The sequence below is a fragment of the Medicago truncatula genome, chromosome 4 (genome assembly GCF_003473485.1).
Source record: "Medicago truncatula cultivar Jemalong A17 chromosome 4, MtrunA17r5.0-ANR, whole genome shotgun sequence".
In the NCBI taxonomy this organism is placed as follows: domain Eukaryota; kingdom Viridiplantae; phylum Streptophyta; class Magnoliopsida; order Fabales; family Fabaceae; genus Medicago; species Medicago truncatula.
In genome coordinates, this window is record NC_053045.1 from 34,143,993 (window position 1) to 34,156,244 (window position 12,252).

The following is a 12,252-nucleotide window of genomic DNA, read 5'->3' on the forward strand; positions in this document are numbered from 1 at the left end:
GAGCTCAAGACATGATTAAACATCTCAAGCCTTTGTTCACCAAAGCTTCTATCAATAACAAGATGTTTAGCCAAGTCTTTGTTGATAAGGGCACAATCGTAAATGTTATGTCGCTAATATCTCTAAACTTCATCAAAGACTCACATTTTGGATACATACTAGTGGATGTCTTCCTCTACACTTCATCAAAGACTCGTATTTTGGGTAGACGATAAGGTCAAGATTGTAGAAGCTGATAAAAATATCAACAAAAGTAAAAATGTTTGAAGCTTTCTTCACCTTACCTAAGTCCTATCAATGTTCACGAGGAATATGAAGAAGGATCATTTAAGGAACTAATGCTCGATATTAGGAGAGGAAGTTGGAAGCAAGCATTATGGATCCTAATAGCCTCGACAGATGATGTATGCTCACAAAAGGAGACACATTAATTGCTGCTATGACAACATATTGTGAGGTTGTGATGACAATAGTAGGGGGGTGAAGTTGGGGTTTGTATTAAGACATTGAATCGATTTCTTCCTTAGGATACGATAAGGTGATTTTTGAGCTGGATTGTAAAATGGTTGTGGATGATGTGCACAACAATAAGCTTAATCTCTCTCAGTATGTTCGATTCTCCAAAATTTTAGAACCTTACTTGATCACTTTAAAGACTTTGTAATTTTTTTTGTTTTATTTATGGCAGCGCTCATGCTCTTGCACGAGTAGTCTTATCCCATACTTCTCAATGTACTTATGATGTAATTCCTCCTTATATTAATACTATTATTATTGTTATGTATGAAACATCTTAAATTTACTTGTTTTTTTTTTTATTTTAAAAAAAAAACATAATCGTATATAGTAAGGTGAAGATGGGACGATTTGGTGTGATGTGTCAATGAAATTATCAAAAGTTGAAGCTTTGGTTCCTTAACAAAAATTTGAATTTGCTTAGGAGTGATGTTGAGTTTGATAACTTTATTTATAAATATTTTTTAATTAATCACTCTTTCTCATAAAAATAATTTATGTTAATAATTCATTTATCAACCAAATATACTAAAATCACCTATTACCCAAGTAATTTTCGTGCATGGCTGCTGGAAACAAGATAATGAGTTTCATTTCATCAAAATCAGCAAGTCATGGCCACACATTCCAAACCATTAATTTTTTATTCAAGTAGGGGGCTTCATCCTGCTGCCACGTAACTGAAATAACACGTGTTGGCAACTTAGTGGTTATTGCCACGAGTACGAGTTTGAAAATCAAAAGTATAGTCCACGCTACGTTACCTCACGCACTTCTCTTCTCTTACGTGATTTCTTGCTCTTGTGCCATATCACATGCACAGTTTTTTTAGTTATACACTCTTTTCAACACTCTCTTCAACATTCATTCTTTTATTGGATAAAAGTAATGTATGATCCATCACTTTAAATGAAACTCATTTTCAAAGTGTGAGACCTATTATGTTTTAAGCCAATTAGAAAGTGAGTATTGGAGAGTGTTGAAAAGAAAGTGTTACTAGCACTAATATTTATTATGGAAAAAAAAACTGAAAGACATCAATTTGATGCGTAGGATAATAAAATAAGATACGATGACAATATTATATCACACTTAAATCCATTTTTTGTTTAAGATGATACTTAAATTCGTTGTTTGATGCATCAATATGAAAAGATAACATATTAATTATCCTATTTTATTACTTTATAATTTTGATCTTGTAACCATCTATCATCAGAGGCGGAACCACGGAGGGACATGAGATGACCATCGCTCCCCCAAAATCTCAAAAATTTCATATTTAATAGGTATATATTGACATTTTAGCTAAATGTTATGTTATATATAATATCACTTGCATTATAAATCATGTATTAACAGTCCAACATAGCGGTTAAGCGCCTCACCTCCAAGCTTTTGATCCCGTGTTCGACTTCTGTTAAACAACAAATGCCATAATAATATTGCAAAACAAGCAAGTATCGATCCCTAGTTAGGGAGCGAAATAAAAGCAAATGAACTACTTAATCTATAACTTTTGGCTCCACCATTATCTATCATGCCGAAAAATATGTCCTTATTGTCTAACACTTGCACATGTATTGTATAATTGAGATTACTTCTACGTGTAATTTTTACGACCCTTATAAATAATGTTTAATCTATTTATTTATTTTGAGTGATGTGTATAAGTGTGACCCACTTAGCTACTCAAAAACGAGTATTTATATCGTGGATGCTCTTAAGGTGCCAAATTTTTAAGAAATATTAGTATTGTATTTTGGCTAGTTGATAATTGTAAAATTTGCATTGATGAAGAAGAGAAATGGCGAGAAAGAGTTTCTCATTTCTGTGAAAATAATAATACATTAATTAGATCAGTAGCTACGAGGTAATATATAAGGTTATGGTATATCAATAGCATATATAAGGTTTTTTTTTTTGAAAGGAATAACATATATAAGGTTACAATGTAATAGTAGCTATCAATTAATTATAAGTAATACTAGTGTATATATTTTTTAATTTGTTCCAACTTTTTCTAGTATATTAGATTCTCCGATCAATGCACCTTTGAAACATCACATATATTACACTTCCTAGTGTTTTTCAATAATATTATTGTTCGTATTATAGTATGTTTCATGGCTTTTCCTATTCATTAGACATTATGAAATTTTCCCCACACGGGAATCTAACAGTGAAGACGTTCATTCACTTAATTAGAGAGCATATATAACCTATAGTATTGCAAATTAGCCACCGCACACTTCATAAAAACTTATTGACTATTGCAACAATGTTCAGTTTCACATCCTATCCTATATATATAACTGTCACTTTATGACAAACACTGATTAAGAGTGAAAGTTTGAGCAAAGAGATGGAGGCATACAAGAAGATTATGATTGTGGGGATATTGTTGATCATTGCCAATACCATGTTGTTGATTGATGGTCAGTCATTATGTCAGATGACAAACAAAGGACTGAAGGCATGTGAGCCATATGTGAGTGGTGTCAAAATTGCTGCTTTTCAAATTCCAAGTGATGCTTGCTGCCATGCTACTGCCAAGGCTGATCTTGAATGTCTTTGTAGTTACAAGGATTCAGGGTTGCTTTCTTTCTATGGTATTGATCCAGATCAAGCCATGGATCTCCCAGTTAAGTGTAAGCTTGTGGACTCCTTCAACTGCTAGACAAGGGCTTCTAAATTAATAATGTAATCCATGATTTTGCTCTTGTGTTTCTCCAATTTTTGTTTTTATTTTTGGTATGCAAATGTTAGTCTTTAGCATGTTTATTTTGCTAGATGCCTAGACAAAGTTTAATCATCTTAAACCCTAGACCTTCTTCACAAATTACGGATAATGTTTATGTTTGTATCATGACATGGTATGCCTTGTTTTCTTGTGAGCTATATGTTTTTCCGGTGGTTAGAAACTTCTTTACATATGCTTGTAATTTATTCTTGGCCAAATACCATTAGTGGTTTTTAAGTTAGATATTTATCAGAAGTTAACCTTTAAGTTATTTTTGTCATAAATTGGTCTTAAATTTATTTTTAATTTCAAATTGATAATTGAAGTCATAAAATATTTATTTGTTACCCATTTGTTTAGTCAGCTTTAACATTGAAGTAGTATATCTAAAAGTGCTTATAACATCTAACATGAATACTTACATGCACATTCTTCTTATTTTTGAATTCAAGCTTAATTTTACAGATAAATATTTCATCAACAATATTATAAGTAATCGATCAATTTAATTTCAAAATCAAGACTGATAATACACATATGAACCTTAGTTGTGAGAGATGTGAAATTGAAAATACCAACTTAACATTAAACTTCCACATAAACACTTTTTAACAGAGGACCGATTTGTAAAAAAAAAAAAAAAAAAAAAAACTTAAAAAACTAACTTATTATAAACATCTAACTTAAAGGATCACAAATGATATTTGACCTTAATTCTTTCAATTAAAATCTTATGCATGTCAATAAATCGATTTGCATAACAAAATGTGAGACGGTGAAACCAAATAATTTGATTCAAGTGATTAATGAACTTCATCAAAGACATCTTTTAAGGAGAACCTAACTTCAATTCTTGAGTGGAACAAATTTTACTTACCCTCAATGCCAAACTCCAATTATCAAAGTTTTTTCCCTCTCTGAGAATCCGATGGTTAAAAAAAACCTTGACGCGGTGCAGATAGAGAATAAAATAATTCTTTGGCCATCTTAACGGGAAGCTCTTTGCAAGATTTTAATGTGAAGAAAAATGTTTGTCTTTTCACTCTTTAAGTAGGCCATGCTGAATATCAGTGTGGGCAAAATGAACAATGTTTTGTATTGTAAATTTGAGAAGAGAAAAATGAAAATGAATCAACCTTTTCTTACCGTCCAAAATGAGTAGACATGAGTCGGTATTGCCATTTAACTGAGGAGATACCTGGAACCAACATGCATGATAAATCAGCAGTACCATTATTTTCAACGCCATAAAAATGATTACATTTAATACCTATTAATATTTTCAAAATCCGTGAATTGATAAGGACAGTGCATAATATATGCAAGGTTGAGATTCGAACTCCAAACACCACAAAAAAAAAATTCAAAATACAATAAATCAAAACTTACATGCCTTCCAACGGCAATTTTGCTAGTAACACCTCCCTCTCCATTTTGAACCCACATATAAGATAAACTTGTTTGAAACTCTGAAACTCTTGGATTCCAAATGCTATTTATTCCACTAACTCCATAATAAGGACTACCGGGAATGTTTTTGAGAGAAACTTGAGCAATCTACAAATTAAAAGGGTACGTTTGCAAAATTAGTTAAGATTCATATCAAATTATTTACATATATATTTTGTGTCAACCCTAATAATATAAAGTTCAATTGAGAGAGAAAAGTAAAGTCTCACAAATGATTTTTCAGTCAGGATTCAAATTCAATTTTTCCTAAACAATTTCTTCTTGATCGAAGTCCATCGAACACTTAGTCAAATCACTTGATTTATTAAATATGATTTGTATAAATAAACCAAAAATATTTTTATTTATAACAAAAAACTTACGTGACTAACGAAACTATCTTGAGTTAATGTATGATTATACAATAAAGATTTGGCTCGAATGAGGTCATCTTATGATTCTTTAATAAAGGATGATCAAAAGCCAATTGTTTGTGAATGTCAATACAATCAACTATGTCTCCAAACTTTGTCTACAAAACCACAAAATCAAACACACAGAAACACAAATTAATCAAATAATTGCATCATATATTAATCTCAAACTAAACCACAAATCAAGGCTATATATGCATGTGTGTGTAATACATGAATACTCTTGATAGGGGACTTGTTAATTAGTTTTAGTTGTCTCTCTGACTCCAAATCTTGATTTAACGTACTATGCATACCATCAATTTTCTCGTTAAAGCAAATGACTCGAGGATAAATGTTAATTAGTCGAGTATATTGCCTATTTATAAATAGATACATCATGACAAATTTAAATATTACTATACAAAGAATATAAATATGGTAAAATATCAGGTCATTTTTTTTTTGGAGAGATATCAGGTCATTAATATGAGTTGAATACTTTTTTTTGTTTATACCTTGTGGGAGAAATATTTCTACACATATAATACATTTCCTACTATTTTTCTTCAATCTCGATCTATAATCTATTTATATATCTATGCTATATATAAAGAAAATTACCCCTTTCAACATTTTTTGGTTGGATTTTCTTTCTAAAAATACCCTCAATTTTCAATACAAATAACACATGTAACAAATAGACAAGAATAAATTTAAATAATAAAACAAATGTAACAACACGATATGAATATTTTTTGTTTTGTTTTTTTCTTTATTATTTAAAAAGTGTAACAAACTATATGAGTATATTTATACTTACTTTTTTTCATCATTCCAATTATTCCCTTAAACTACTTTTTTTTTTACAAGAAGAAACTTATTGCATTTCATTCATAATAATAGTAGAGATACAAGATGGAATCCTAATATGAATATGGAAACTAGCATGACGCAAAGCCACTCAAGCAAAACTATGAGCGACTTCGTTGGCTTGTCTCTGAATAAACCTAACATCAGAAGTTACTACATCAGAAGCTAACAGGGGTCTACAGTCATTGATTACTGTGATAAAATTAGAGACGCCACTTTTACTGCCATAAAGACTATCTACCACATTTTTGAAATCAAGCTCAAATTCCACAATACCTAGCTGGACATCACGAACCCAGTACATAGCTGATAATAAACCTAAAGTCTCACCCAAATCCACATCAAGAATCAGAGACATCCATTAAGTCTTGTCCAAAACATAACAACCTTCATCATCTCGAATGCACACACCAATGTCAACCCGATTCCGAACTTGAGAAAATGACGCATCAACATTACATTTAAATCTGTCAGGACTTGGTTTAATCTACTTCAAGTCGTTCGGGGTAGCGGGATGCTGAGGGATAGGATGACGAATAGACTGAGCATTCCTCCACGAGCACAAATAGCTTAAGCTGTTTCAGTAACATTGTTACATACTTTATAGTTTCGATGCTTCCATATAGTCCAGAGGGTCACACTGAAAACTTGCTTTTGTTGCTGGTCAAGGTGTTGTAAGATAGAAAACACATTGGTTGGAAAACTTGCATCAACATCAAAAACAACAATCAAAAGACTCCATAATCCGCTCTGCTGCCAACAAATCTTGCTTATATCACACTAAAGAATAGATGGGTACTATCATCGCCAAAATCATCATACATTGCACACCTATCAGTACACTAAACTCCTTTTGATTGCAATCAGATTCTTGTGGGCAAACAATTTCGACAAGCTCTCCATATGAAATTCTTGATCGTCGAGGGAAATTTTAAACTCCAAATACAATTTCAGTTAGCCGGCACACAGTGTTGTACAACTGCCACATCATGATTCAGAGTATCCTTGTAAACACTTTTAACTGAATAGGCACCATCCTTCTCGAATTTCCAAACAGGCACATCATGAGTTACCGAAGGAAATAACGGGGTATTATAAATATTTCTAGCAGTAGTATTGTAAAAAAAAAAAAAAAGCATTAATTAGCTCCATATTCCATTGTTTTTGGGGTGTAACCAACAAGTTAGAAACAATGATAGATGGCCACTCCAAATGATGATGAGTAGACGGTAAAATTCATGCAGCATTACTAAGCCATGGGTGATCCCAAACTGGAATGTGTTCTCCTGTGTCTATACTCCAATGAAAACTACGGCGAATCACGTCTTTGGCACTCCATATGCTACGCCAAACATAACTAGGATTATGGCCTATGCTAGCTCCAAAATAGTCACTTCGAGAAAAATATTTACCTTTGAGTAAACGAGTGAGCAGAGACTCTGGAGAAGAAACTAACTTCCAAGCCTGCTTGCCAACCATAGCCATTAAAACCCATACCGCCAAACACCTTAGGAACTGAAAGGCGTTCACAAGATAGCCAGTGCAATCCTCGAGAATTCGCAGAATTATGACCCCACCAGAAGGAGTTTAACATTTTCTCTATCTAATTAATGAGGGACCCCGGAAGAAGGAAAACACTCATCACATAGAAAGGGATAGATTGCAAAACAAACTAAACGATAACCTCCCTTAAACTACTTTTTTCTATAATAAAATTGTTGTTGGTGTCATTAAAAAAATAATTTAGATTATATTTTTTTGTTATATTGTATTATTGTCGATATCTTTGAAATTGATAATCATGGTTAGTTTGATTTTTTATAAATTGAAAGCAACAAACATTTATATATTTTATAGTTTTAATCAAAATCAATAAACATTTGTCAAGTAAACCATAAAAAATATATGCGACGTCTTAAACATGAAATTTGTAATTATTTGTTTTTTTTTTTTTGGTGTCTAGGGATCGAACAACGGACCTTGCATATATTATGCATTGTCTTTACCAATTGAACTAAACTCACAATGACAGTAATTATTTGTTTACTTAACACTACATACATCCCTTGCTAGATTTCGAATTATTTAAAATCATCAAGTGGTTGTGACAATGCATTATAATATACAAAAGTCAGATTTACAAAAGTGAATTTCTAACCACAATAATACTTACAACAAAAACAATTTTTAGATTAAACCTTTCTCAGCACGACACAATATAATCAAATTTTTTAATAGCACTGACACAATTTGTATTTTTCTTTTTTTCCTTCCATAAAACCTGTAAATAAAAGGAAATATAATATTTTTTAAACATTCAATTTGATTTTTCTCTCCATAAAACCTGTAAATAAAAGGAAATTAATATTTTCTAAACATTTAAATGAACCTTGCTATTTTCTCCATATAAGATGAACTGGCAATGTTTACAAGGAGTTTTTTTTTTTTTGAGGGACAAGGATGAATTTTTTTAACACACTCTCAATTACAATTTTTGCAATAAAAAATTACAACAAAATAACCTATCAAAGACATACATTTATCCAAGCACTTAATACACCCAAACGACTAAAGTTGTTGTGGTGAAGAAAAATTAAACTAAATTTTCGTATTTTTAATATCTCTTTATCTCTTATTTATTTCCACTACTCAATGTAAAACTTAGGTGAGTATCCACTTTGACAAAACATATCCTCCTTTTTTTATCAAAAAAAAAAAAAAACATATCCTCCTTTCATTTGAAGTCTCACATTTCTTAACCTTGTTATAAACTTCATCAGCGCAAAGTAAAAATTTTATTGCAGTTCACTCTAAATATTTCATTTCACTTGATTTTTCTTCACAATTAAGACATTGTTGGACCAAATAATTTTTGATTGTGCATTTCTATAAGGAGAAGTTCATCCTCCCATTAAACAATGAAATATTCAACTTCATAAAGTAGCCAAAACATTATATAAGAAAATTACAAATAAGATGATAGCTAACATCTCTTCAAATTACTAGTGTAGCAAACTACTCTTCTATTCACACAAGAAGCAAAAGGAAACATAAAAAACAATTTACAAAACAATAAAATATTGTATTGCTCTCAACTTGCAATTAATTACAAGGATAAAATTGCAAATCCTCTCAATTATAATTTTTGCATGTGAACATTAAAAATTGCAAACTTACTCAAAGACATTGAAATACCCAATCAATGTACACCCCTATGCCTTAGTTGTTGTGGTGGTGAAGAAAATTCATACTAACTCTCCATATTATGTTTATTTATAATAACTCTATCTCTTATTTTGTTGTGTTTATGCACTTTTTTTTTTTACAAGAAACTAAAATAATTGTCTGATGGATGTACCTTTGAGACATCACATATATTTTTTTAAATAATTGTCTGATCATGCAATATATTATATCTGTTCATAGTATAACACGTTTAATCTTGTCTTTTCCAATCCAATAACGACATTATAAAGCTTGCCCCCACAGGAATCTAACGAGTAAACTACAAAGGGCGTAGTTTTGTTTTAGACCAAACTAGAGAGTGTGAGAAAATATAAAAATATGGGTCTTCGTTAACAAGGGCATTTGTTAAGGATTCTAAAATAGAAATAATTGCTAACTTTTATGTATAAAAAGTTGCTTTTTAATATTTCAATATTTTGAATACACAAATTCCAAGATAAAGTTTTTACTTTAAATTTCTTATCAAGTGTCTTAAGGGCACTTGTTAACATTTTCCTAAAAATATTAACCACTTACACATTTATAAATATAATTATTCATTCACACTTTCATTAATCTTATTTAAAAATTCAACTTCATTACTCAAATACTCTTCATCTCATTTAATTGCATAAAATAAAGCAGACATAATATGAAGGATATTTTAATATACTGTCTTTAAATAATATAGGGTACGAAACAAATTATTTTTTATTTATGTTTTTCTACCATTTATACGTGTGAAAATTTACTACAGAGAGAATATATTTCATTCGCACCTTTTTTCTTATGGTATATTCACACACACGTTAAACAACTGAAACCTCCACCAATATTTCTACTCAAATCTTTTTTTTTTTTTGAGAATATATAATTTATTTTTTATATATAGAGAGAGAGATCGATGGATTCATACAAGAAGGTTATGATTATGGTGATGTTGTTGGCCATTGGTAATGCTAAGTTTTCCACTAGTATAACGATTTGTAACTTGACAAGAGAAGAGCGTGAGACATGTGAGCCTTACGTGAGTGGGGAAAACTCTGTTGATGCTACAAGAAAGACATTCAAAGCATGTTGTTCTGTTATGGCCAAGGCTGATCTTGAATGTTTCTGTCGTTACAAGAATTCAATATTACTTTCTTATTATGGTATTGATCCTAAACTTGCCCTAGAACTCCCAGTTAAGTGTAAGCTTAGGAAGTCCTTCAAGTGCTAGCCTATAGATCGATCTACACTAGCTATTTTTTTCTTCTTCATATTATTTAATAATAGAATATCAAAAATATCTTTCATTTTTTTTATGCAATTAAATGATATGGGTTACTAAATTAATAATCTAATTCATGATTTTTCTCTTATTTTCCTCTGAGTTTTATTTTTATTTTTGGCAAGCAAACGTTTGTTATTAGTATGTTATGTTATTGGTGCACTTGAAATCAAAATACATTTTTGTATGTTAGGCTAGCTACTATTACGTTGAGTTGGTGCTTTAATACACCTCTTGTTGAATGGCCACGTTCTCCATTACCAGAGTTTATAGAGAAAACGCATTGTGGCTTGTGATATCCATTCATTTTGTTTCTATCTGCACCCTCTCCGACGAACTTACAATGGTTGTCAAATCCATAGATTTGAGTTATTAATTGTTAAATGGTTATAGGAATGTTGAATTTGTGTTGACTTTGGTTCTCTTTGACAAATTTCAAATTTTGCCAATAATAGATGCCACCGAAGTTTTGGTAGTTTGACAAATAACCAAAATTTGTGTCGATAGATGACTCAAAATGTATAACACTCACATTTATTTCACGAAATGATGTATTTCTTGTTTTTTGTTTCACACATCACGAGTTCAATCAGAAGTCACTCACACTGATAGAGTTTTTGGTACTGAACGGGCTAAAAGAATTGTTACTAAGCCACTTTGGACTAAAAACTATGTCCTTAAGTAAATCAGGGGGGGGTTAAATCTTTATTTTATCATAGCAATGTTTGTAATAGAGGCCCAAGCCCAATTTGTATTAGGTCTAGGCATCAGCCCTAGTTACTTATAGAGGTGTGCTAACATCTCTAGAGTTATGAAATCAGCCATTTGTTATCTTTCTTTTCTTTCCTTAGTTTTTTTATCATTTGGTTTAGCTTAGAATTTGTTACTATCTGAACAAGAATCCATCACACACCTTTTAAAATTATTGGGACTATCGTTTCATCATTAGCACACTTTCAAGTGCAACTCTATAAAAATCTATCTTCCGAATGCTATTTCCTTTTGCATTTTCTTCCTCTTTGTGTTTCTTAAACTCTTTGTATTTTCTTCTTTAAAATGTTGAAGTTTTTAGCGACTCCTTTAATGTCTTCATACAAAACTTCTAAAGGTTCTTGTTCCTCAAACATAACTTTGAACGCCGATGAGAAGCCTATCGACACTAACCTGTGGGAACACGTAACTACCCATTGATGATAAAACTCCTACTAAAACTTTCTTATGACCCCACTTTGACCCAAAAAGCGTTCCTGATAAGTTCAAACCATATATATATATTTTTTGTTGTAACCATGAAGAAGTTTTTACTTCTTTACCTTCAAATTGCACCTATTACTTTACTACGAAGGAATTCACAAAAAAAAAAAAAAAAAACAGATAAAGAAAATATTAGTTTAAAAAATCATGACTAAATAACTTTTGTTATAATTTATCCATAATTTTTTTTTAAACTAATATTTTCTCTATCCGTTTTTTATCAAGTCTGCATTCATTTTTATTGCAAGACTCTGTAATATATATATTTATATAAAAATAAGGTGTTACTTGTTTCAAAAAAATAAAATAAAAAAAGGTGTTACTTTTGTGTAATTAGCTCTAAAATTAATCATATCATAAGCCCTACAAAATATTAATATAAACTCATTTTATATATTATTGATTCCAATTGCAAGATTAATGTTTTATGAACTTTTATTGGATACCATTAATCTTTACTTAAAATTAAGTTATGATATCGCAACAACAATTTTGCCTAAAAAATATTA

At 30.7% G+C, this 12,252-nt stretch overlaps 2 protein-coding genes across 2 annotated transcripts; both read left to right on the top strand.

Moving 5' to 3' along the window:
- Positions 1-2,725: 2,725 nt before the first annotated feature.
- On the top strand, positions 2,726-3,504 carry LOC25492720 (putative lipid-transfer protein DIR1). Its single transcript, XM_013600920.3, has one exon. It carries the CDS (start codon positions 2,882-2,884, stop codon positions 3,194-3,196), a length of 315 nt encoding a protein of 104 aa, XP_013456374.1. The 5' UTR covers positions 2,726-2,881; the 3' UTR covers positions 3,197-3,504.
- A 6,619-nt stretch (positions 3,505-10,123) lies between these two features.
- Positions 10,124-10,438, top strand: LOC25492721 (putative lipid-transfer protein DIR1). The gene has a single exon (XM_013600921.2). It carries the CDS (start codon positions 10,124-10,126, stop codon positions 10,436-10,438), a length of 315 nt encoding a protein of 104 aa, XP_013456375.1.
- Positions 10,439-12,252: the final 1,814 nt, after the last annotated feature.

Bases quoted from the DNA above. Each gene is read 5' to 3' on its own strand.
- LOC25492720 (XM_013600920.3), top strand. From the start codon at position 2,882: ATGGAGGCATACAAGAAGATTATGATTGTGGGGATATTGTTGATCATT.
- LOC25492721 (XM_013600921.2), top strand. From the start codon at position 10,124: ATGGATTCATACAAGAAGGTTATGATTATGGTGATGTTGTTGGCCATT.